The sequence below is a fragment of the Larus michahellis genome, chromosome 18, assembly GCF_964199755.1.
Source record: "Larus michahellis chromosome 18, bLarMic1.1, whole genome shotgun sequence".
In the NCBI taxonomy this organism is placed as follows: Eukaryota; Metazoa; Chordata; class Aves; order Charadriiformes; family Laridae; genus Larus; species Larus michahellis.
In genome coordinates this window covers 2,094,559-2,117,883 of record NC_133913.1, presented here as the reverse complement: position 1 = coordinate 2,117,883, position 23,325 = coordinate 2,094,559, and the positions used below count along the sequence as shown (strand labels likewise).

At 70.0% G+C, this 23,325-nt stretch overlaps 2 protein-coding genes across 3 annotated transcripts; one reads left to right on the top strand and one right to left on the bottom strand.

The window, feature by feature from the left end:
* Window positions 1-223: 223 nt before the first annotated feature.
* On the bottom strand, window positions 224-7,850 carry MSL1 (MSL complex subunit 1). Its single transcript, XM_074561731.1, has 8 exons — window positions 7,147-7,850; window positions 3,836-4,059; window positions 3,134-3,519; window positions 2,234-2,298; window positions 1,899-1,966; window positions 1,493-1,617; window positions 1,298-1,370; window positions 224-1,192 (listed from the first exon to the last, which is right to left on the bottom strand). The coding sequence occupies exons 1-8, from the start codon at window positions 7,708-7,710 to the stop codon at window positions 1,102-1,104; spliced, it is 1,596 nt and encodes a 531-aa protein (XP_074417832.1). The 5' UTR covers window positions 7,711-7,850; the 3' UTR covers window positions 224-1,101.
* An 8,341-nt stretch (window positions 7,851-16,191) lies between these two features.
* On the top strand, window positions 16,192-22,659 carry NR1D1 (nuclear receptor subfamily 1 group D member 1). Of its 2 annotated transcripts, XM_074562020.1 has the most exons (8): window positions 16,192-16,321; window positions 18,639-18,980; window positions 19,087-19,175; window positions 19,272-19,416; window positions 19,997-20,457; window positions 20,594-20,779; window positions 21,704-21,914; window positions 21,992-22,659. In XM_074562020.1, exons 1-8 carry the CDS (start codon window positions 16,294-16,296, stop codon window positions 22,189-22,191), a joined length of 1,662 nt encoding a protein of 553 aa, XP_074418121.1. In that variant the 5' UTR covers window positions 16,192-16,293; the 3' UTR covers window positions 22,192-22,659. The 2 variants fall into 2 exon arrangements, with proteins under 2 accessions (XP_074418121.1, XP_074418119.1); XM_074562018.1 differs by lacking the exon at window positions 16,192-16,321 and having other exon boundaries at window positions 18,090-18,980.
* Window positions 22,660-23,325: the final 666 nt, after the last annotated feature.

Genomic DNA, 23,325 nt, shown 5'->3' with positions numbered 1-23,325 from the left:
GCGCGGAGGCAGGAAGCAGCAGGCAGCGACCGTTTTCCTCGTTTATTTTGTTGAAAAAAAAAAAAAAAAAAAAAAAAAGAAAGAGAGAGGGCGGGCGTGTCCGCGCGCCAACCCCCCGGCAGCGCCCGCCGCCAACCAGTTCATAACTTTATTCGTGGTTTTTTTAAAACAGATTTCCTTTTTTTTTTTTTTTTAAATTTTTTTTTTTTTTTTTTTTTTTTTTTTAAACAGGTTTCCTTCCGCTAATTAACCTCGGTGCCGGGCGGGAGCTGGGTGCGGCGGAGGTTGGGGGTAACTGAACCCTCCCCGGGGTGGGGGGGGGGGCCCAGGCCCGGGGGAATCCCGGCATTTACCGGGCCGATGGCACCGGCAGCACCGCGACCGGCGGCTCCCTCTGTCAGCGGGGCCCAAGGGGCCCGGTGGGACCCACGGAGCACCCTCCCCCCCGCCAGCCCCCTCCCCGCGACGCCAGCTCTCGCAACGCACCTTTTACCAACCTCAAAACATTTAAATTACAAAAAAAAAAAAACAAACCAAAACACCAACCAAAATAAAACAACCTTTAAAAAAAAAAAAAAAAACCCAAAATTGTGCGTATAGGAACTCTATTTCACAAAAAAAAAAAAAAAAAAGGTTTTGTTTTTAAACTCTCCCCCCCCTCCCACCCAACCCCCGACCCCATTACAGCCCCCGGAAAGGGGGGGGGGAAGCCCAGAGTGGCCCCCCGCCCCGCTCGGGCACCAACTGCTCTTTATCCCCGTTTCTACCCGAACCCAACACGAAGGCAGCGGCAGGCAGAGTCCCGGCGGGACGCGGCACCCCCCCCCCGGCACGAAGGCAAATTTCCAAAATACACCGAACGCGGGCTTGGGGAGGGCAGGGGCAGCGAGGACGGGGCCGGGGGCCGCCCGCTGCCGCCGGGGCCGGAGCAGCCGGTGGGAAACCTCAGCCGGTGCCGCCGGGGGACGAGTCCGGGAAAACGTGTTGCAAAACCCAAAAAGAACAAAACTGGGAGTACTGAGGAACGGAACCATCCGGCAACGAGAAGGCAGGGGAGGGCAGCGGCTGTCGGCACGATGCACGGAGCTCCTGGCGGCTCCGTTATTTCCGGCAGGTCCGGTGCGGTGTCTGCTTCTTCTGCATCTCCAGCCGGCAGCGGCTGCGCTCGTCCAGCCAGGGCAGCTCGAAGTTCCTGCGGGCAGAGCCGGCGTCAGCGCGGCACCATCCCGGCACAAGCGATGGTGCCCGGCACAGCCCAGCCCCATCCCCTCCCGCCGCCGGTGACACCGGTACTCACTGTGGGGTCAGTTTTGGTAAGGGCCGGCCAAAGGCGACGACAGGCAGGTAGGGGGTGATGAGCAAACTTTCCACTGTGGGAAAGACACCGGAGCGTTAGGTACCCCCTGCCTGCACCCCCCTGCTGCCGGCAGGGCTCCTGCCTGCCCCCCAGCACCCCCTGCCTGCCCCCCGACACCAAGCCAAAGGCACTCACCATCATCTGGCTCAGGGAAAAATGAGGTAACTTCAGGCTCCGACTCCTGAATCCCTTTCCTTTTGTACATTCGGAGCTGCAGCCGCTGTAGAATTCGCTGTTCCCTGATCCGCTGAATGTCCCACCTGGAAAACGTGTGTCATCCCCCACCCCGGGCGGTGAGAATCCGCAGGAAACAAGGGGGCAGGTGCCGCGACCCCCCTGGGGAGCTCGGGGGGCTGCCGCGATGGCAGCCATGCAGGAGCATCCCTCCTCTGGCAGCGTTCTGCTTCCCACCCCCGCTGCCGGCTGCGCCCTGGGGTGACCGGATGGCGTGTCCCCTCCTGGGTGACACCCCAGGGCCCTTCCCTGCGGACCATCCGCTCTGCCGGGCACGCCGGCCCCCCATCACCCTCTTTGCTCCCACCTTTTCCTTCGTTTCTCATCCAGCTCCAGCTTCGCGTGCCGTTTGGAAAAGACGCTGTCATCCAGGTTCTGCAAGGACAGACAGGGATGAGCGCGTCCTCATGGCACCAGGAGCCGGCAGCCGGAGCCGCTGCGGCCCTTCGCCCCCAACCCCAGCCCTCCAACCGCAGCCGGGATTTGCCACGCTGTTTATGCCGGACGAGGGGACGAGATGCCACTGGCCCCACTGCCAACACCCCGATCCACTCTCCTGGAGCGGTGGAACAGCCGGGAAGGAGCCTGCGGCCATGCCGGTTCTGGCAGCAGCCACGGCACCCGCCGGGAGGGCGTACGTACCTCCAGGATGTCCGAGGGGTTGGGGTCTCTCAGGGGCTCCACAACATGGTCCCTCCAAGACGGAACTGCAGGGGGAGAGGCCAGGCTGTCACCCCGCGCCCCAGCCCCATCCCCGCCGCCTCCACGCCCCCCTCCAGCCCGTCCCTCCCTCGGGGAGCGCAGCTCGGCCTCCCCAAACCCCCGGCCTGAGCGATGCCGCCGGGAGGCGATCCGGGGGGAGGCAGAGCTCATCGCCATCCCCCCGGCCGAGTACAGAAGCAAACCTGAGCCGCTCCAAGAGGAGATGCGCCGAGCTCCCCCCGCACCAGGGCGCTCGCCATCCAGCGCAGCCTCGCCGCCGCCGGCAGCATCTGCCGCGGCACAGGTGCTGCCCATCGCCGGCAGCACGGGCGTCTGCCGCAGCACAGCCCGGTGCTGCCCATCGCCGGCGCTCACCGCGCTGCGGGACCCAGAGGAGATCAGCCGGGAAGGGGGCGGTTGGCCGGACTGACACCAGATTCAAGGAACCGGCGCGGCGCAGCAGCGGCACAAGCCACAGACGCGTTTTCCCAACCGCCAACGGGAAGTTGCTTCATCCCTTGCCCAAACGGGCGCGCGGGCTGCTCGGCAAACTGGGCGGCTAATGAGGAGCGGGGCCGGCAGCCCTGCCCGGTGCGGTGCCAGCGTGCCAAGCCGGAGACGTGGTTCGGTAGAGCCCATCGCCGGCATCAGGGCTGCCACCCGCCGCCGCGGGACGAGCCAGCGCAGCACCACCGGCGGCAGCTCTCCCACCGCGACGGGGACTCTGCCCCTTGGCCAGCCGCAGGGCGAGGGCACCAAACCCCAGTTCCCCGGCCGCTGGCTCTGCCCCGACGCCCGGCACGCTGCCGCCCGTGCCACGGCGGGCTCTCCATCGCTTACTTGCTACAGTCTCCTCCTTCTTTGGGGAGGGCTCCCGCAATGGCAGCGGCGACGGGGGCGGCTGGTGCCAGCGGCACAAGTACATTTCGGTGGTTGAGAGATAGGGCAGGTCGTCTGTCTCGCTGCTGAAGAAGCCCTTCTCCTTGGGGTGGGCACCAGGGCCCTTCGGCAGGGCGGAGGCTCGGAGCGGGGTCTCCAGGAGCGAGCGGGGTTTTTCCGGAGTCTCTTGGCTCCGCAGTTCTCGTTTACAAACAGTTTCGGACAAGGAGCCGCCCGATTCCTCCTTCCCCGGGGAGTGCTTCGGAGTTTTACTCTTCACTTTTGAGAACTCGGACACCAGTTTTTTAACGGGCGTCTTCCTCTCCGCACTCCCGAACGTCGGCTTCCTGCGGGAGGAAGAGGAGCTCAGCCGGGCATGCGGATCCTCGCCCCGCACCGGGGCCACCGGCACCCCCAATCCAGGGCTGCTGTGCCAGGGCCGGCTGGAGGCAGGTTTCCAGAGGCCAGAGGGGCTTCCCCAGTGTTTTGGGACGCCCCCCACTCCTCGCCCACCCCCAGCCGGTGCCCACGGTCCATGCGATGCGCTCCCGGTGCCAGGCAGCCTCTCGGAGCGGCTCGAGCGCCAGCCCCACGGACGGTGGGTGAAGCCATGGGGAAGGTTCTCCCTGGCCCCACACAACCCCCCCCCCGGCACCCTCTAACCTTTTATGCCCCTTCCCGTTCCTGCCGTAGGGGAAGTGCTTGGGCTGCAGGGTCGGGGGGGGCTCCAGCAGGTCCTGGGGACACTCCAGCGGCAGCTTCTCGCACGCCTCCGCCTCCGGCTTCTCGTCCACCTCGAAGCCCTGGAAGATGCGGTGCTTCTCCCGCTCGCTGTCCTTCTTCACCAGCTGCACCCGCCTTTCCATGCGCTCGATCCGAGCGAGGAGCTGCAACGCAAGGGCGAGGGCTCACCTCGGGGCTGCGATCTTGGGGCGGGGGGGAAGGGGACGACACCCTGCCTGCACATCCCTTCGGCAGCCGGGAAACACCCCGGGAAGAGCTGACCCACAGCACCGGAGCCACCACACAGAAGCGCCCCGGCACCGGCGGTGCAGGACCGGTGCCACCTGCTGTGGTGCCCGTCCTGGCATTTCCCTGGTGACGCTCGGGGTGCAGGAGCACGTTTGCCGGGAGCCCCTGAATGGTGGCTGAGCCGGCACCGCAGGGCTCCCGGCACCCCGGGAGTGCAATGGCTGACACCCACCCTCACAGAGGGGACGAGGGCAGGGTCTGCGGCCAGCACCGGGTGCTGCGGGCACCGCACCCCGGCAAGTCTAACGGCAGTGCCAGCAGGCAGGGGCCGAGATGGCCAAACGGCACAAAATGGCCACTTGCTCTCTGGTGGCTTCTTGCCCACAGGCCCTGCAAACCCCACAACGTTTCGAGGAGCCATTTGGGGGTCCCGACCTCTGCCGCACCCTCCCCGGGCACCCCGTTTGTAATTAGATGTGGGCTTCATTAAAAAGCAAGCACCCACCTGGGTGACACCCACCCTCGGTCACCCGTCCCCGCAGCCATTTGGCAAAGCACAGGGGGGGGGGGGACAGACGGCACCCCCCGGGGGACATGGCTGCCCCAGGCTCGGGGAGAGGAGCTGGCAGCAGCCCCCGCCTGCCCGGTGCACCGGGGGTTTGCCTGGCTGCGGTGAAGCCTTGCGGCGGCGGCTCCTCCATGTTGGAGGGCTCGGCAGCTACCGCAGGGACGCGGCATCGCCGTACGGCCCCGCCGGCTGCGCCACGTGGGGCGGCTCTTCCCTCCGCAACCGGGGACACCGCAACCGCCGGCACTGCAGGCGCGCCAGCGCGGTCAACCGGCACGCGCCGCATGCGTGGGGCAGCGCAGGCAGGGCACCCCTGGGGAGCAACGCACAGCATCCATAGGGCACTGCAGGCAGGGTATATATAGGGGGCAATGCACGGCATCCATAGGGCACTGCAGGCAGGGTATATATAGGGGGCAATGCACGGCATCCATAGGGTACTGCAGGCAGGGTATATACCAGGGGTAACGCACGGCATCCATAGGGCAAGGCATGCATAGAGGGCAATGCACGGCATCCATAGGGCAAGGCATGCATAGAGGGGGCAACACACAGCATCCATAGGGCAGTGCAGGCAAGGTATATACAGGGCGTAATGCACAGCATCCATAGGGCAAAGCACATATAGGAGGCAATGTACAGCATCCATAGGGCAGTCTATGCAGAGCCCATGTAGAGGGCAATGCACGGCATCCATAGGGCAAGGCTTCTATAGGGGGCAACGCACGGCATCCATAGGGCAGTGCAGGCAGGATATATATAGGGGGCAATGCACGGCATCCATAGGGCAGTGCAGGCAGGGCACATACGGGGGGCAATATACGGCATCCATAGGGCACGGCACACACCAGGAGCAATGCGCAGCGTCCACCGGGCAGCGCAGGCAGGGTATATATAGGGGGCAACGCACGGCATCCATAGGGCAAGGCACATATGGGGGCCCACGCACAGCGTCCATAGGGCAGTGCAGGCAGGGCCCATACAGGGGGGGCAACACAGCAGGGGCAATGCCCAGCAGGGCCGTCCCCCTCCCAGGGGCCCTGCGTGGCCGTGGGGGGGGTCCCCCATGCCCCCCACCCACCCCGCCGCCCCGTGGTGGCGGCGACTGAACCGGCGGCGGGGCAGGAAGGCGCCGCGGGCCCTTTAAGGCCCCCCCGCGGGCCCGCTGCCATGGCGACGGGCGGCGGCCCGTTAACCCCCGCCGGCCCGCCCCGCCCCGGGCCTTTGTGCCCCCGCCGGCCTTTGTCTGGGGGGGGGGGAGTTGGGGGGGGGGGGGGGGGGGGGAAGGCACCACCCCCTGGGTGCCTGGGGGGGGGGGCATGAACACCTGGGGCGACACGGGGGAGGCGTTAACCCTTTGGGGGGGGGCATTACCCCCCGGGGAGGGGGGTATTAACCCCCTCGGTATATCGTGAGGGCAGACTGATGGCCCCCCCCGCAGTAGTAGACCCCAAGGCATCGGGGGGGGTGGGGGTGGGTGTGTGTATTAACCCCCTGGGTGCTGGGCGGGGGGGGCGCAATAGCCCTCAAGGGGGGACATTAACCCCTGGGGTGCCTCGGGGGGGGGGGGCGTTAAACCCCAAGGGGAGGGGGCCGTTAACCCCCAACGGGGGGGGGGGGGCCATTAACCCCTGGGGCGCCACTGGTGGGGGGCGTTAAACCCCAAAGGGGGGGGCTGTTAACCCCCAAGGAGGAGGGGGGGGGCATTAACCTTTGAGGTGCCATGGCGGGGGGGGCACTTACCTGTTGCTGGGTGGAAGCCCAGGGGGACCCCTGGGTGCTGGAGGGAGGCCATTAACCCAGGGGGGGTTAACCTCGGGGGGGGGGGGGGGGGGGTGTGCGTGTGTAACCTCGGGGAAGTAACCTCGAGGGGAAGGGTTAAACTCGGGGGGGGTGGGGGGGTGTATCCCCGTGGGTGGGTGGGGGTTAATCTCGGGAGAGTAACCTCGAGGGTGGAGGTTAAACTTGGGGGGGGGGGGGGGCATAACCTCGTGGGTGGGTGGGAGTTAACCTGGGGGGGTAACCTCGAGGAAGGGGGGGGGGGGGTTAACCTCGGGGGGGGGGGGGGGTTAACCCCGTGGGTGGGCGGGGGTTAAACTCATTGGGGGGGGTAACCCCGCGGGGGGGGTGGCAAATTCGAGGTGTGTGGGGGGGTAACCCCGGGGATATCCATGTGTGACCGGGGGGGGGGGGGGCGGTAAACTCGAGGTGGGGGGGTAACCCCGGGGTTATGTGTATTACCTGGGGGGTAAACTCGAGGTGGGGGGGGAGGTAACCCCGCGGGGGGGGGCGTGTGTAAACTCGAGGTTAAACTCGCGGCGGGGGAAGGGGGAGTTAACCGCCGCCGTGCCGCGCTCCCGCACCCCTCCCGCCTCCCGCTACACCCCCCCCCTTCCCCGTACCTCCCCCCCCCCCCCCCCCCCCCGCGCCGTACCGTGTCCCGCTCGGCCTTGAGCTCCTCGATCTGCCGCTCCTTGGCCTGCAGCTGCTGCTGCTGCTGCTCGATGAGGTCCAGCTGCAGCAGCAGGATCTGCCGCAGACAGGCCGCCTGCCCCGGCGAACCGCCGCCGGCCCCCATCCCGCCGCGCCGCGCTCCGCTCTTCCACTTGCCTTCAACGGCGGCGGCCGCCGGCGCCGGCGGCGGAGCAGGAGGAGGAAGAGGAGGAGGAGGGCCCGGTTCGACGGGCCCCGGCCCCGCCGCGCCCTCCCCGCCGCCGCGCCCGGGCAGCACCGCCTGGTAGCGCGGCCGGGCGCCGGCATCCCCCGCCCCGGCCTGCCTGCCGCCGGCCAGCGGCACCAGCCCGGCCCAGCGCTGCTGCTCCGCCGCCACCCCGCCGCCGCGGCCCTTGTGTGCCCCCAGCGGCGGCGGCGGCGGCTCCCGGGGCCGGCGGGGCGGCGGGCGGTGCGGAGCGGTGCCCTCCTCCTCCTCCTCCTCCTCCTCCTCCACCTCCCGCCCCCCCCGCGGCGGCTCGGCCGCCCGGAAGGCGGTGGACCTCATGGCCGGGCCCCGCCGCCGCCGTTCCGCGCCGCCCCGTTACCGCCCGCCGACGCGGCGCAGCGGCGGCCGCCACCGGCTGCGCCGTCCGGGGGACGGCGGGGCCCCGCCGCCATCAGCGCAGCGCATCGTCGCCCCCCCCCCCCCCGCCCCGGGTGGGGGCGGTGGGGGCCGCGGGACACGGGCTGCCCCGCCGCCGCCCCCCTCCCCCGGTGCGGGGCCGAGCCGCGGGATCGCTCCACACGGGGCGGGGGGGGGCTCGGAACGGGGAAGAGGGGAGGGAAGGGGAAGGGGCAGCCGGTACCGGGGGCGGGTGGAGGCCGGGCCCGCGCGGCGGCCCCCGGTTACCTTTAAACCGGGCTCGGTGCGCATGCGCCGCCGGCAGCGGAGCGGGGGGGGGGCCGGGACCCCGGGGGCGAGGAGCGGGGCAGGTCTGAGCGCGGGAGGGACCGGGGGCAGCCCCCTCCACCCACCCCACCCCCCGGGACGTGGGGTGGTCCCCGGTCCCCGATCCCGGTCCCGGTCCCGCGTGGGCGCTGCCCAGGGGTGCCGGGGGTGGGGGGGGTCCCGGGTCGGCAGTAGCGGGGCGCGGCCGCCCGGTGGCTCCCGAGCGCCGGGGTCCCGCCCCCCGCCCCGGCCCTGGCCCCGTCCCACCGCCCACCGTGGGTTCGGCGGGGTCCGGCCCGGCCCCACGGCGAGGGGACCCGGCGGGGAGACCCTGCTCCGGGGCGGGGGGGGGGTGGGGGGGGGCGGGGAACACGGACCCACCGCCGCGATCCCACCCACGCGGGGGGGCCCGGAGGGGGCCCGCTCTGCGGGGACGGGTTTGTCCTGCGTGAGCCGGGCTCTGCCAGTGCCCCCGCGGGGCTGCCGCCCCCCCCGTGTGCTCACACCCCCCCATGGGGGTCTGCAGCCCCCCCGGTATGCACACACCCCCTCACGGGGTCTGCAGCCCCCCCCAGTGCAGCCACACACTCCCCCATGGGGTCTGCAGCCCCCCCGTGTGCTCACAGCCCCCCCACATGAGGTCTGCAGCCCCCCCGTATGCACACACACTCCCCCATGGGGTCTGCAGCCCCCCCCGTGTGCACCCACAAACACTCCCCTGGGATCTGCAGCCCCCCCCATGCACACACACACACCCCCCATCCCACGGGGTCTGCAGCCCCCCCCCGTGTGCACCCACAAACACTCCCCCGGGGTCTGCGGCCCCCCCAGAGCACCCACCCACACTCCTGGGGGTCCTGCAGCCCCCCCGTGTGCACACACACGCACACTCACATGCGCACACAGCCCTGCGGTTCCCGGTGTACATGTGCAAGTGTGTGCACACGCACACACACACCCCCGCAACACACCCCCCCCCCCGGGCAGAGACTGCAGCCCCAGCGTGCACACGCATGCACACGTACACACACACACACGTACATGCACACACACGCCCCCACAACACCCCCCGGCAGAGACTGCAGCCCCAGCATGCACACGCATGCACACATACATGCACACACACAGGCACATGCATGCACATGCACACGCACACACATGCACGCACACACGCACATGTACATGCATGCACACACACACACGCACACGCATGCACACACACACCCCCCATGTACATGCATGCACACACACATGCACGCACACATACACACCCCCCATGTACATGCACACGCACACACATGCACATACATGCACATGTGCATGCATGCACATACACACATGCACACGCATGCACACGCACACACCCCCATGTACATGCATGCACACACACATGCACGCACACATACACACCCCCATGTACATGCACACGCACACACATGCACATGCACGCTCACACACACATGTACATGCACACGCACGCACACGCACACACATGCACGCACACACGCACATGTACATGCATGCACACACACACGCACACGCATGCACACGCACACACCCCCATGTACATGCATGCACACACACATGCACGCACACATACACACCCCCCATGTACATGCACACGCACACACATGCACATGCACGCTCACACACACATGTACATGCACACGCACGCACACGCACGCACACACGCACATGTACATGCATGCACACACACCCCCCATGTACATGCATGCACACACACATGCACGCACACATACACACCCCCATGTACATGCACACGCACACACATGCACATGCACGCTCACACACACATGTACATGCACACGCACGCACACGCACGCACACACGCACATGTACATGCATGCACACACACCCCCCATGTACATGCATGCACACACACATGCACGCACACATACACACCCCCCATGTACATGCACACGCACACACATGCACGCTCACACGCACACATGTACATGCATGCACACGCACACACATGCACACGCATGCACACATACACGCACACCTCCGCAGCCCCCGCTGCAGGCACCCGCGCACCCTGCAGGCGCTGCAGCCCCGCTGCACACACGCAGCCCCCCCGTGCTGCAGCCCCCGCGCACACACGTGTGCGCGCGCACACACACACACACACACACACACACACACACACACACACACTCACAGCAACCCCCCCTCCCAGCCCCCCCCCCCCCCCGCAGCACACGGGGCCGTGGCATTGGGGACACACAGGGGACACGCGGGGCACGTGCCGGGGATCCGCAGGGGACACGTGGGGGACGTGCCTCGCCGCAGAGCCGCATTCACGGGGAGGGGAGGGACACGGGGGGGCGGGGGGGGGGGGTGTCCCCCGCACCCAACACCCCCCCACCCCCCCACGATGAGTTGTGGGGTCCTCCTCCACCACCGCGGTGGCCGTGCCACGCTGGCGGTGCCACCGCCGCCACCCCCCCACGGCGGCGCAGGGGAAGCCCCCCCCCCGTGTGTCACGCCAAGCCCTCCATCCCGCCACGCGCACACGCTCGCCCACGCGTGTCCGGGGCCGGGAGGGGGTGCGCGGGGGGGGGTGTGGTGGTGAAGGGAGTTGGGGGGGGGGGGTGTGGGGTGTGGGGGTTCCCGGTGCCCCCGTCCCCGCTGCGGCAGGCCCACGTGCCGGCCGGGCGCCCGCCCGCACATGGCTCTGCAGCAGGGCCGCCGCCGCGCGGGGAGGCTGCTGGGGCTAAAAATGGAGCAGGGCTCACATGCCAGCGCCACGTGACGCCGCAACCCGCTCGCTGGGATGGAGAGGGCTCCCCGCACCCCGGCAGGAGGAGGAGGAGGAGGAGGAGGAGGAAGGGAGCACCCGCTCACATGGGCCGGCAACAGACGCCAAGCGGCCTCGTGCCCCCCCCCCCCCCCCCCAAACCCGCCGCCGCCCCGTGTGGCCCCCCCCCCCCCCCCCCCCCCCCCGCCACGGGGGGGTCGAGGGCGGTTGCGGAGGGGCTGCCCCGCATCCCACGGCGAAGAAATAGGGGGTGACGGAGGGGTGGGAAAGGGGAGGGGGTTCCCCGCTCTGCCCGCCCCACATTGCGGGGGGGGGGGGGGGGGGGTCCGTGAGGCCGAAGGGGCCCCCGTGTGTGTGTGTGTGTGTGTGTGTGTGTGTGTGTGTGTGTCCCCGCCACGGCGCTGCCCCTGCGCTCCCCACCCTGCGGCAGTTCGGGGATCCGGGGCCGTGGGGCTGACACGGGAACGCAAACAGCAGCGCCGGAGATTTATGGGGCCGCGACCAGGAGGGGTGCGGGCGAGGGGGGGGGGGGGCCAGCGCCGCTGCAGCCCCACCCTGCAGGCAGGGGGGGACACAGGGGCCGCTGCCCCCCCGCCCCCATCCCGGCTGCTCCCCATGCCGGGGGCTCCCCGGACTACCCTGTGTGTTGAACACATTGGGGTCCCCCCTCCACCGGGGCCCCTGCACCCCCATATCCCGGCATCCCCCTGATCTCTGGGTCTCTGCACCCTCCTGGGGTCCCTGCACCCCCAGATCCGGCACCCCTGTACCCTCCCTGGGGTTCTTGCACCCCCAGATCCTGCACTGCTGACCCTCCTGGGGTCCCTGCACCCTCTCTGGGGTCCCTGAACCCACAGATCCTGCACTCCTGACCCTCCTGGGGTCCCTGCACCCCAAGATCCTGCACCCTCCTGGGGTCTCTGCTCCCTCCTGGGGTCCCTGCACCCCAAGATCCTGCACCCTCCTGGGGTCTCTGCTCCCTCCTGGGCTCCCTGCACCCCCAGATCCTGCACCCCTGCACTCTCCCTGGAGTCCCTGCACCCCAAGATCCCGCACCCCTGCACCCTCCTGTGCACCTCGCACGCTCCCTGGGTCCCCGGGTCCATGCACCCTCCTGGGGTGCATTCACCCCTAAATCCTGCACCCTCACGGATCCGGGCACCCCTGCACCCCCAGATCCTGCACCTCCTGGGGTCTCTGCCCACCAACCCAGGTCTGCCCCATCCTGCAGTGCCGGGGCGCTGTGGGGTGTCCCCACCCGCCGTGGGGTGTCCCCGCCTGCCATGGGGTGGCCCCCTTCCCTGCCTGGGCCAGGCCTGCCTTGTTTACCTGATTTTTTTTTTCCCTTTCCGTGGGGAGGGGAAAGGCAAGTCCTGGCAGCACGGAGCCACCAGCCCCTGCCAAGAGCCGTGGGGACGCGCCCTGCAGCCGGGGATCTGCTGCACGGCGGGAAAGCACCCCAAAACCCCCAGCACCCAGCCCTGCCCGGCACCCCCCGGTGGCACCGGGGCTCCTGCCCTCCCACCCTCCGCCATCAGTGGGACCCTGTGAGGATGAAAGTGGGGCTCAGGGTGCAGGACTCCCCCCGCCAAGCAGGGCGAGACCCAGCGTCTCTGGTTGTCCCCCCCACTGCAGCGTTACACCTATGGCTGGGGAAACTGAGGCACGATGTGCCCCAGGGTGACACGGGGACGCAGCCAGACCCGGCGTCCTCAACCCCATGGGGCTGCTGCAGCGCCGCAGCGGGTTTGGAGGGCGTCCAAGCACGGGGAGGGGGGGGGTGCTGGGCTGCAGCGCTGGGGGGGGTCTGCACCCTGTCGGACCCCCAGTGCCCAGCCTGGGGGGGCGGTAGGCAGGAACGAACCCCCGTCCCTGGCAGAGACACCCCCCCCCTTTTCCTGGAAAAGGTACAACAAGGTAAACAACCCGGCCAGCCCGGAGTAAAAATAAATCCCTCTGCACGCAGGCGTTTGGCGGCAAGCGGAGCGCGCTGTCACGTGGCATGGCCGCACGGCACCGCCGGCAACCCGGGCACCAGGGCACGCGGCCGCCGGCCCTCACGCCCACTCCCTGGCACCGCCGAGCTCACCCTGCAGCTGCCTCCATCACCCCGGGCAGCAGCGGGGTCCCCGCTGCAAGGGAAGGGGGGGCCCAGCCCCTCGCGGGGGTGTGTGGAAGTGGGGGGCTTGGGAGGGTGCAGGGGGTGCAGTTGGGGGGCACGGCACGGGAGGGGGCAGGGGCACGGCTGGCTGCTGGCCTCGGGCAAGGCCAGCGCGGGTGGCAGGGGCTGGGGTGACACGTGTGTCCCCCCACCGCACTGGGCAGGGCTCACCTGGCGCCTGAGCGCGGTGGCATGTGACGACCTTGGGACCTTGTTGGGGGTTGAGGTGCCCCGTCCGCGCCGTGGACTGGTTGGCACGGGGACAAGCCGTCTCAGGGTGCACAGGGACAGTCATGTCGAGGTGCACGGGGACCCGCAGGGAGCTCCCCAGGGCACAGCCCCAGCCTCTGGGAGGGTCCCGGGGATGGCTCAGCCATGGGGCTGCTGAGGGTCCGGTGCAGGGCACAACGGGCACGTGCCCGGCTGCAGCACCCTGCCATCCCGGTGGCTTTGGTGGCCCCGTCACCCCAGCCCTGCTGCCCATGGGACCATCCCCAGTCGGCATCTCCCGTCCTGCTGCCGGGACGTCCCGGCTGCACCCAGCCCGGGGGTCCTGCTCACGGTGCCCTCACACCGACCCGCTGTGCCGGGGTCCTGGCCCCACAGTGGCACCGCCCGGTGGGATCCCATGGGATTTATGTGGTCCCTCCCAGCCCTGCACCCATCCCGGAGACCCCCGGGGGAGCTGAGCAGCGGGGTCCAGCCGAGCATCCCTATGCAGGGCCGGCTCCGAGCCATGTGCCGTGTGCCGCAGCACCATGCGCAGGGTTGTTTTCCGAGCGGCTGAGTCACGGCTAATTGCCGTGGCCCAGGAACGTGCCGGGAGGGGAACGAGGCGCCGTGCGGGGACGGTGGCACCTGCACGCTCAGGGCAGCCCGGGCACGGCCGGGAGCAGGGATGTGGCAGTGAGGGCCCCCCACCCCGGGGCGGGTGCCCCCCTCTGGGTCCCCTGGCCCCCCGTGCCAGCCTGGCCCCACACATCCTTCCGGGAGATGCCGGGGTTTCTCCCTGCCGGAGGTGCTGGCTGCAGCACAGCCACAGCCCCGTGCAACCGTCCAGTGACTCAGGGTGAGGGCACTTCCTGCAGGGTGACGGGGTGTCCCCCCCCGCCCCAGCGCCGTGGGGCGCCCCATGAGCAGGGAGCAGCCCCAGCGCCCAACGGGGGGGTCCCCGGGGGCCACCAGCGGAGGAAAACAGACCCACGCGTACACCAGGGAATGGTCCTTGGGGCGCAGAGCTCCAGTGTCGTGCCCTCCCCCCCCCCACCGCCGGGCACCCCGCAGGCTCTCGGCACGGCCAGGGCACCCGAGGCCTCCCCTCCCGTGGGATTAGCTCCGAGGATTTCCCGGCGCTGGCACGTCTGTGCTCTGCACCTTCTCCTCCTGGCTGGGGGCCAGGGCAGCACCCGGCACGTGGCACCCAGGAGGGTGCTGGCTCCCCCCCCCCCGCCCCGAAAAGCTCCTTCCTCCCCCCGGGGTCACGAGCACCCCCGGAGCCCCCGGTGCCACGGGGCTGGGCTGGCGCCGATGCTGTGACCCAGATCCGCTGGGCAGCTCTGCCCTGGCACCGCGGCACCGGGCGCAGCTCGTCGCTGCAGCCCCTGCAGCAGCGGGAGCGGGGCCAGGCTGGGCTGTGGGGCCAGGCACGTGCCACCCCGGGCACCCGCCGTGGGCAGCACGTCATCCCGGTGGCACTGGGGACAGGCAGGGGGACATGGAGGGGGCACAGCGGGGGGCTGAGCTGGGCCGGTTGGGCAGGGGTCCGGCTGTGCCGCACGCAGTCGGGTGTGCTGCGGCCGTGCCAGGGGCTGCACCGGGCACAGGCACCCCTGATGTGGGGGGGGGGAGGCTGCGTGCCGGTGCCACACTGCCCCTGGATGTCCCTAGTGCAGGGGACAGGGCTGTGCAAGGTGCCAGGGGTGCCAGGGCTGTGCCTGGGTGTCCCCAGTGCAGGGGACAGTGCCATGCTTTGGGTGTTCCCCATGCAGGGACCACGTCGTGATGGGTGACACGTGCACCCCAGTGTCCCCACTGCAGGGGACAGTGCCATGCTTTGGGTGTTCCTCATGCAGGGACCATGCTGTGGCAGGATGGCAGGTGTCCCCCACTGTCCCCACTGCAGGGGACAGTGCCATACTGGGTGCTAGGGCTGCCAGTGTTGCTCCCAGCTGACCCCAGTGCAGGGACCGTGCTGTGCTGGGTGACATAGGTGCCAAGTGTCCCCAGGGGATGGTGCTGTGCAGGGTGACAGGGGTGCCAGTGCTGTGCCCAGGTGTCCCCAGCGCAGGGGACAATGCCATGCTTGGGTGTCCCCATTGCAGGGACCATGCTGCAGCAGGATGACAGGTGTCCCCCAGTGTCCCCAGCGCAGGGGACAGGGCTGTGCAGGGTGCCAGGGGTGCCAGTGCTGTGCCTGGGTGTCCCCAGTGCAGGGGACAGTGCCATGCTTGGGTGTTCCCAGTGCAGGGGACAGGGCTGTGCAGGGTGCCAGGGGTGCCAGTGCTGTGCCTGGGTGTCCCCAGTGCAGGGGACAGTGCCATGCTTGGGTGTCCCCATTGCAGGGACCATGCTGTGCCGGGTGACAGGAGTACCCGGGTGTCCCCAGTGCAGGGGACAGTGCCAGGCAAGGTGACAGGGGTGCCAGTGCTGTGCCTGGGTGTCCCCAGTGCAGGGGACAGTGCTATGCAGGGTGACAGGGGTACCCGGGTGTCCCCAGTGCAGGGGACAGGGCTGTGCAGGGTGACAGGGGTGCCAGCGCTGTGCCTGGGTGTCCCCAGTGCAGGGGACAGTGCCACGCCTGGGTGACCCCATTGCAGGGACCGTGGCCGTGCCGGGTGACAGGTGTCCCTCCGTGTCCCCGGTGCAGGGGACAGCGCCGTGCCGGGTGACAGCGCTGCCAGCGCTGCACCCGGCCGTCCCCGGTGGCGGTGCCGGTGCCGGTGGCGGTGCCGGCGGTCCGTGAGCCGGCCCCGCCGCGGGGGTCCCCGTCGTGCCCGGTCTCCCCGGCGGCGACGCGGGGCCGGGGCCGCCGGCGGAAAGTGTGTCACTGGGGCACGAGGCTCTCCCCGGGAATCACATGGGGGAGGCGGCGGCGCCGCGTGCGGCCGAGTGCGCAGCCGCGGCCGGTGGCGGGCGGGCGGCGGGGCGGGCGGCGGGCGCACAACAGCCCTCGCCGGGCGGCGGCGCGGCACGGCTCGGCGCGGCTCCCCTCGCCTCGGCTCCGGCAGGGACAGCCCCCCGCGTCCCCCCTCCCAGGATGGCCGCCCCCGAGGCCGGCAGCACAGGTCAGTGCCCCGGCGGAACATCCAACCACCCCCCCCCCCTCTCCGTGCGCACCGGGACCGTGGCGGGCACCGGGAGCGGAGTCCCGAGTCGGTGCAGCGGGACCGCAGCGAGGGGAGACCCGCGAGTCGGAGGGGTCCGGACGCCGGGACCGGGGGGGGATCCCGCACACCCCAGCGGGCAGGATGCGCGCACCGGGACCGCATCCCGGAACGGGGCTCCTTCCTACCGGGACCGGGCGGTCCTGCATAGCGGGGTAAGGACCGGGCAGCGGGGCCGGGGCGTCCCCGGGAGGGAGGGAGGGAAGGAGGGAGGGATGCGCGCTGGCACCGGGGCGTTTTGCGCACCGGGGCGACCCGAACACCGGCACCGGAGCGCTCCAGTCGCCGGGGCAGGAGGGATGGAGACCGGGATCGGGGGAGTCCTGATCGCCGGGGCGCGTTGGACGCGGGGGGGTAGGAAGGGTGAGGACCGGGATCGGTGCACCGGGGCGTCCCGGGCAGCTGGACCGAGGTGTCCCGGGCAGCGGGACCGAAGGGTAGGACACCGGAATAGGAGGAACGGACACTGGCATCGGGGTGTCCCGGGCACCGGAGGGACGGGCAGCCGGCATCGGGGTGTCCCGGGCACCGGGACTGGAGAATAGGACACGGGGACGGGAGGAACGGACACGGGGATCGGGATGTCCCGGGCACCGGAGGGACAGGCAGCCAGCATCGGGGTGTCCCGGGTACCGGGACCGGAGGGACGGCCATCGGGAGCGGGGTGTCCGGGACACCGGGACCGGCGGGGAGCGCGGCGGGACCGGGCAGCCCGTGGATGGCGGAGGCGGGAACGCGCGTGCCCGGGTCCCCCCTCGCGGGGACGCGCACCGGGAGGGACGGCGACGGTGGAAACGGAGGCGGTGCCCCCCCCCCGTCCGCTCCCCCCCCCCCCCGGCACGTGTCCCCCTCCCCGCCGCTGCCACGTGCGGAGTTTGTTTTCCCCGCAGCCCCGCCCCGCCCCCCGCCCATTGGCCGCCTCGTGACATCATCGCTGCCCCCCCTCGTGACGTCACACCCGGAAGTGGGGGACGCCGCGTTCCACTCTCCCTTTCCAACCCCGGGGGGGCGGGGGGGGGGGGGGGGGGCGAAGGGAGGAGGGGAGGGGGGAGCTGTCTCCACGGCAACGAGAAAGGGGGCGCGGCCTCTCGGCGCGGCCAATGGGGTGGGAGGGGGGCGGGGCAAAGCGTGAAGGGGCGGGGCCGCGGGAGGCCACGTGCGGCTCGAGCACGTGGGGCGGCGGCGTGAGGCCGCCTGAGCCGGGGCTGGGGTTGGGGGGGCGGGGATGCGGGGAGGCTCTTTGGGGGGGGGGGGTCCCCAGGAGGGGGTCGCAGTGTTTTGGGGCGGGGAGTGTCCCCCATATCCTGCTGCACCCCCAGTATTTTGGTGTCCCAGCAGCTGGGGATCCCCCGGAGCTGCAGTTTTGGCGGGGGGGGTGGGGGGGGTGGTGTGTGGGACCCACTGTCCCCGATTCGGTGACCCCCTTTGGAGGTGGCTCGGTGACAAGGGGTGTGTGTGGGGGGGGGGGGATTGGTGGCACCGGTGGTGGCGGCAGGCTGGCTGCGGGGCCAACGTGTGCGGCGGGAGACACATGTCCCCCGGCGATCCCGTGTGTCCCCAGTGTCACCCTCCACGTGTCCCCGAGCTGTGTGTCCTGGTGCTGCTGCATGGAGGGGGGGAGAGACTGGGGGGGGGGGAGCTGTGACCTCTGGCATGGCTGACAGCACCGTGGGGGTCCCCAGCTTTGTGGGGTTTCCCCACGCAAAGCCGACCCAGCCCTGCAGTGGGGGCTGCATTCCCCCTGGTGGGGGCTGTGACACCCCCCACTCCCCCCCAACCCCGGGTGCTATGGGGGGTGGGGGCTGCTGTCTGGACCTGTGGGGCTGGGAGCAAGGCTGTGCCACCGGAGCCGGCGGGCGGAACTGCCGTGACCTCCCGGTTATGGGGTTCCCGGCCCACATTCCTCCCACGGGCGCTTCCCGGGGGCCGTGCCCGTGTCCCTGGCTGGCACGCACCCAGGCCACCCGGCTGGCCCCGTCCCACGTGGGGACGGCACCCGTGGCGGGCGCGGTGCCTGACTCAGGGCGGGCGGCACACGTGTGGCCGAGGCGTGGCGTGACACCCACGGCTCCGGGATGCATCCGGGCTGCTTCCCCGGGGACCCCCACCCCGGGGTTGCGATGCCCTTTCCCCGGGGTCTCCTCCCGAGCCTGGGCGCGGGGGGAGGCTGAGCCCGGCGCAGCTCGGTGCATGTGTGGCCCCGCTGCTCTGCCCGCAGGCGGCGTGATCAGCTACGTGGGCTCCAGCGGCGCCTCACCCAACCGCACCAGCCCCGTCTCGCTCTGCAGCGACAGCTCCAACAGCAGCTCCCAGTCCGGCTCCCAGCCCTTCCCCACCTACTTTCCCCCGTCGCCCACCGGCTCCCTCCAAGACTCCCGCGCCTATGGCGGGGGCTCGCTGGCCCCCCGTGAGGATGGCTCCCCTTCCTCCTCCTCCTCCTCCTCTTCCTCCTCCTCCTCCTCATCGTACGCCTCCTCGGTGAACTACCCCGGGGTGCAGCAGGTCCCCGTGGACGAGCGGCGCCGCAGCTCGCCCAGCAAAGCCGGCAGCACCGTCACCAGTGAGTGGGGTGGGCTGGGGGGGGGTGGCGGGTGGTGTCGTGTTCCCCCCCCCCTCACCCCCGCGGTGGGCACCTCGGCACCCCGCTCACCCCCGTCCCTCCCCAGAGCTGAACGGGATGGTGCTGCTCTGCAAGGTCTGCGGGGACGTGGCCTCCGGCTTCCACTACGGCGTCCACGCCTGCGAGGGCTGCAAGGTACCAGGGATGGCATCGGGGTGACGCGGAGCTCCTGATGTGCTGGGGAAGCCCCGAGTGACACCCTTCCCTCCCCTCCCCTCCCCGGCTCCGCAGGGCTTCTTCCGCCGCAGCATCCAGCAGAACATCCAGTACAAGAAGTGCCTCAAGAACGAGAACTGCTCCATCGTCCGCATCAACCGCAACCGCTGCCAGCAGTGCCGCTTCAAGAAGTGCCTGCTGGTCGGCATGTCCCGTGATGGTGAGCTCGGCCCCGGCCTCCCCCGGGACCCCCCCCCCCACCCCCCGAACCGGGGACCCCATGCTGAGTGCTGTACATCCCCCCTGTGCCCAGGGCTGCATGTCCCCTCCCCTGATGGGTGTCCTCCCCCATGGTCAGGGCTGTACGTCCGCCTCCAGGGTCGGGTCCCCCTGCCTGCACTGGGTGCCATCCATGCCCCACGGGACGTGTCCCTCTGTCCCTGTGCTGTACATCCCCTCCAGGGATGGGTCTCCCCCATGCTCAGGGCTGTATGTCCCCTTCCCGGGATGGGCACCTGTGCTTGAGGCTGTACGTCCCCTCCAGGGTCAGGTCCCCCTTCCTGCACTGAGTGCCATCCATGCCCCCATGGGACACGTCCCCCTCTCCGCCATGCTCGGGGCTGTACGTCCCCTCCAGTGATGGACCCCGCTACGCTCAGGGCTGTGCGTCCCCTCCAAGCCGGGGAGGAGGGGGAACAGGGATGCAGCCACGTACCCGGCAGTCCCTGGTCCCCCATCGCGCGGGGCTGGGGGGGTGTCGGGGTGCCTGGGGTGCCCACTAACGCCGGTGTCCCCCGCAGCGGTGCGCTTCGGGCGCATCCCCAAGCGGGAGAAGCAGCGGATGCTGGCGGAGATGCAGAGCGCCATGAACGGCATGGGCGGCACCGTGCCGGCGATGCCTGGCCCCGGCGAGGGTCTGGTGCCGGCTGGGGGCCGCGCGCCGCCCCCCGGCCCCCCACCACTTGCCCCCCCTGCCTGCTTCTCCCAGTTCCCCCAGCAGCTGACGCCCCCCCGCTCGCCCAGCCCTGGGGGGGCCACCGAGGACGTCATCGCGCAGGTGGCCAAGGCTCACAAAGAGATCTTCGTCTACGCGCACGACAAGCTGGGACCCCCCCCAGCCTGCGACAGCGGCCTCCTGCACTGGGACACCCCCCCCGCCTGGACCCCCGGCCCCCCTGAACCCCGGCTCTGCCCCCCCACCTACCCCGAGCCCCCTACGCGGGGCTGCCCCTGGCCCCGCGGCACCAAGGACGTCCTGCCGGTGAGCACCCGGGGGCTCCCGCTCCCCCTCCCCGGGTATTTTTAGCCGCTAATCGCACTAATCGCCTTGTCCGGGCGGCGGTGGCGGGGCTGGGGGAGCCCCGCGGCGCCGGGCTGAGCCGTGCCGTCGCCCGCAGGCCTGCCCCATGAACAGCCACCCGCCCGGCCGCAGCGGGCGCTCGGTGCAGGAGATCTGGGAGGATTTCTCCCTCAGCTTCACCCCCGCCGTCCGCGAGGTGGTCGAGTTCGCCAAGCACATTCCCGGCTTCCAGGCCCTCTCCCAGCACGACCAGGTCACCCTGCTCAAGGCTGGCACCTTCGAGGTACGTCCCGGGGACTCAACGGAGGGCACGGTGCCCCATGGCACAGCACGAAGCCCCACGGCATTGCACAGCGCTCCATGGCATTGCACGGTGCCCCGCAGACCAGCGCGGCGCCTCACGGCGTTGCGCGGTGCCCCGTAGACTGGCACGGAGCCCCGCAGCATGGGCACCGTGCCCCTACGGCATTGCGCAGTTCCCCATGGCATTGCACAGCGCCCCACGGATCGGCGCAGTGCCCCACAGCATTGCACGCAGCCCCATGGCGTTGTATGGTGCCCCACAGACCATCATGGACCCTCACGGCATTGCACAGTGCCCCCCATAGACTGGTACGGAGCCCCACGGCATGGACACCGTGCCCCTACAGCATTTCCCAGTTCCCTACGGCATGGCACAGTGTCGCACGGAGACCCATGGCATTGTATGGTGCCCCATGGCATTCCATAATGCTCCACAGCCTGGCAAGAGTGCCCCATGGCATTGCATGGTGCCCCACAGACCGGCACGGAGCCTCATGGCGTTGCAGGGTGCCCCATAGACTGGCATGGAGCCCCACGGCATGGGCACAGTGCCCCTACAGCCTTGCGCAGTGACCCATGGCATTGCGCAGTGCCCTACTGCATGGCAAGGAGCCCCATGGCGTTGTGCAAGGCCCCACAGCCTGGCAGGGTGCCCCATGGACTGGCACAGTGCCCCACAGCGTTGCACGGTGCCCCGTGGCATTGCATAGTGCCCCACTGCGTGGGAGCCGTGGCACGGAGCAGGGCATTGCACGGTGCCCCATGGCCCAGCACGGTGCCCCACGGCATCGCAGGGCAGCCTGCAGCCTTGCAGGACGCCCCTCGGCCATGGCGCGGTGCCCGCCGTGCCGGCGCGGAGCCCCCCACCCCCCTCCCCGTCCCGCTGACGCCGCGTGTGCCGCAGGTGCTGATGGTTCGCTTCGCTTCGCTCTTCGACGTGAAGGAGCAGACGGTGACGTTCATGAGCCGGACGAAGTACAGCCTGGAGGAGCTGTGGGGCATGGGCATGGGCGACCTCCTCAGCTCCATGTTCGAGTTCAGCGAGAAGCTCAGCGCCCTGGACCTCACCGACGAGGAGCTGGGGCTCTTCACCGCCGTCGTCCTGGTCTCGGCAGGTGGGAGTTGGGTCGATATGGGGGGGGACTTGGCGGGGGTGTCGCCGCCTGCCCGCTGACGCCCCAGTCCCCTGCAGACCGCTCGGGCATGGAGGACACGGCGTCGGTGGAGCAGCTGCAGGAGACGCTGATCCGCGCCCTGCGCGCCCTCGTCCTGAAGACGCACCCGGCGGAGACGTCGCGGTTCACCAAGCTGCTGCTGAAGCTGCCGGACCTGCGCACCCTCAACAACCTCCACTCCGAGAAGCTGCTCTCCTTCCGCATCGACGCCCAGTAGGGCCCCGACCGACCCCCCCACCCCACCCCGAGCACCCGCCACACCTGTACATAGCACTGCGGGCGAGGGGGGGGGCGCACACACACACACAGACACACACACACACACCCCCCCGAGGGGGCAGCACGAACCCCACGGCACCCGCCGGACTCCCAGGGGGCTGTAACCCCCCCTCCAAGGTGGGCGCCGGGATGCTGGGACACCCCCCACCACCACCACCATCACCACCACCACCAAATGGGGCGCCAGCCCCATGGCTCCGCTGGCAGCTCCAGGGCCGGGGGGGCCCCCTGCCCCGGCCCCCCCCCCAACTCCGGCAGCCAGCGGTGGAAAGCAGAGACCGGGTCCAGCCGAGCTGTGTTGGGTGGGTTTGGGTTGGGGTGGTTGTTTTTTTGTTTTGTTTTGTTTTGTTTTTTTTCATCATATATTTATTACATAAATATATAGTAAAATAGACCAGCAACAATTACCATAAAAATATCTTTCTTTAAAATCCTGACCAAAACACAAAAGGGTTTAAAATCGCACGTCACAGACTGTGATTGTCACGGAGCTCAGCGGCCCCCCCACCCCCCCCGACCCCCCCAAACAACACCCCCCACCCCAACCCCCCCAACCCCGGGTCCCGTCCCGCGCCCTACATTCAGCGACGCCGGCCGCGGCCCCCCCCGCCGCCGCCACCGCGGCACCATGCATAGTCGGGGGACCCCGCGCCGTGCCCGCTGGGCTCGCCGCGGCCCTGGCCTCCAGGAGCCATGAGGTATGTGCTTGGGGGGGGGGGGGACGGGGAACACGGGGACGGGGAGAACCCGGGGTGGGGGGAGGCGGTGGCAGGGGGAAGAGTGGAGAAGGGGTGGGGGGGTGTGGGGGGGGCACCGGTTCTGCCCCCCTCCGGGCGAAGCTGGGGCCGATGCTGGACGTGCGATGGCGACGCGAGACGGAGACGAGAGGGAGAGGCCCAGGGGGGAGTGCGAGGGCGTGTGGGGCCGGGGGGGGGGGGGGCCAGGCTGTGCCCCCCCTCCCCAGGACAAGCCGCCCCGGTGAGGGGGGTGCCCCACACCCGGCTGCGGAGGCGGGGGGCCGGAGGAGGGGGGGGGGTCACGTTTGCTGCTTAAGACACATCCCGTGACAGCT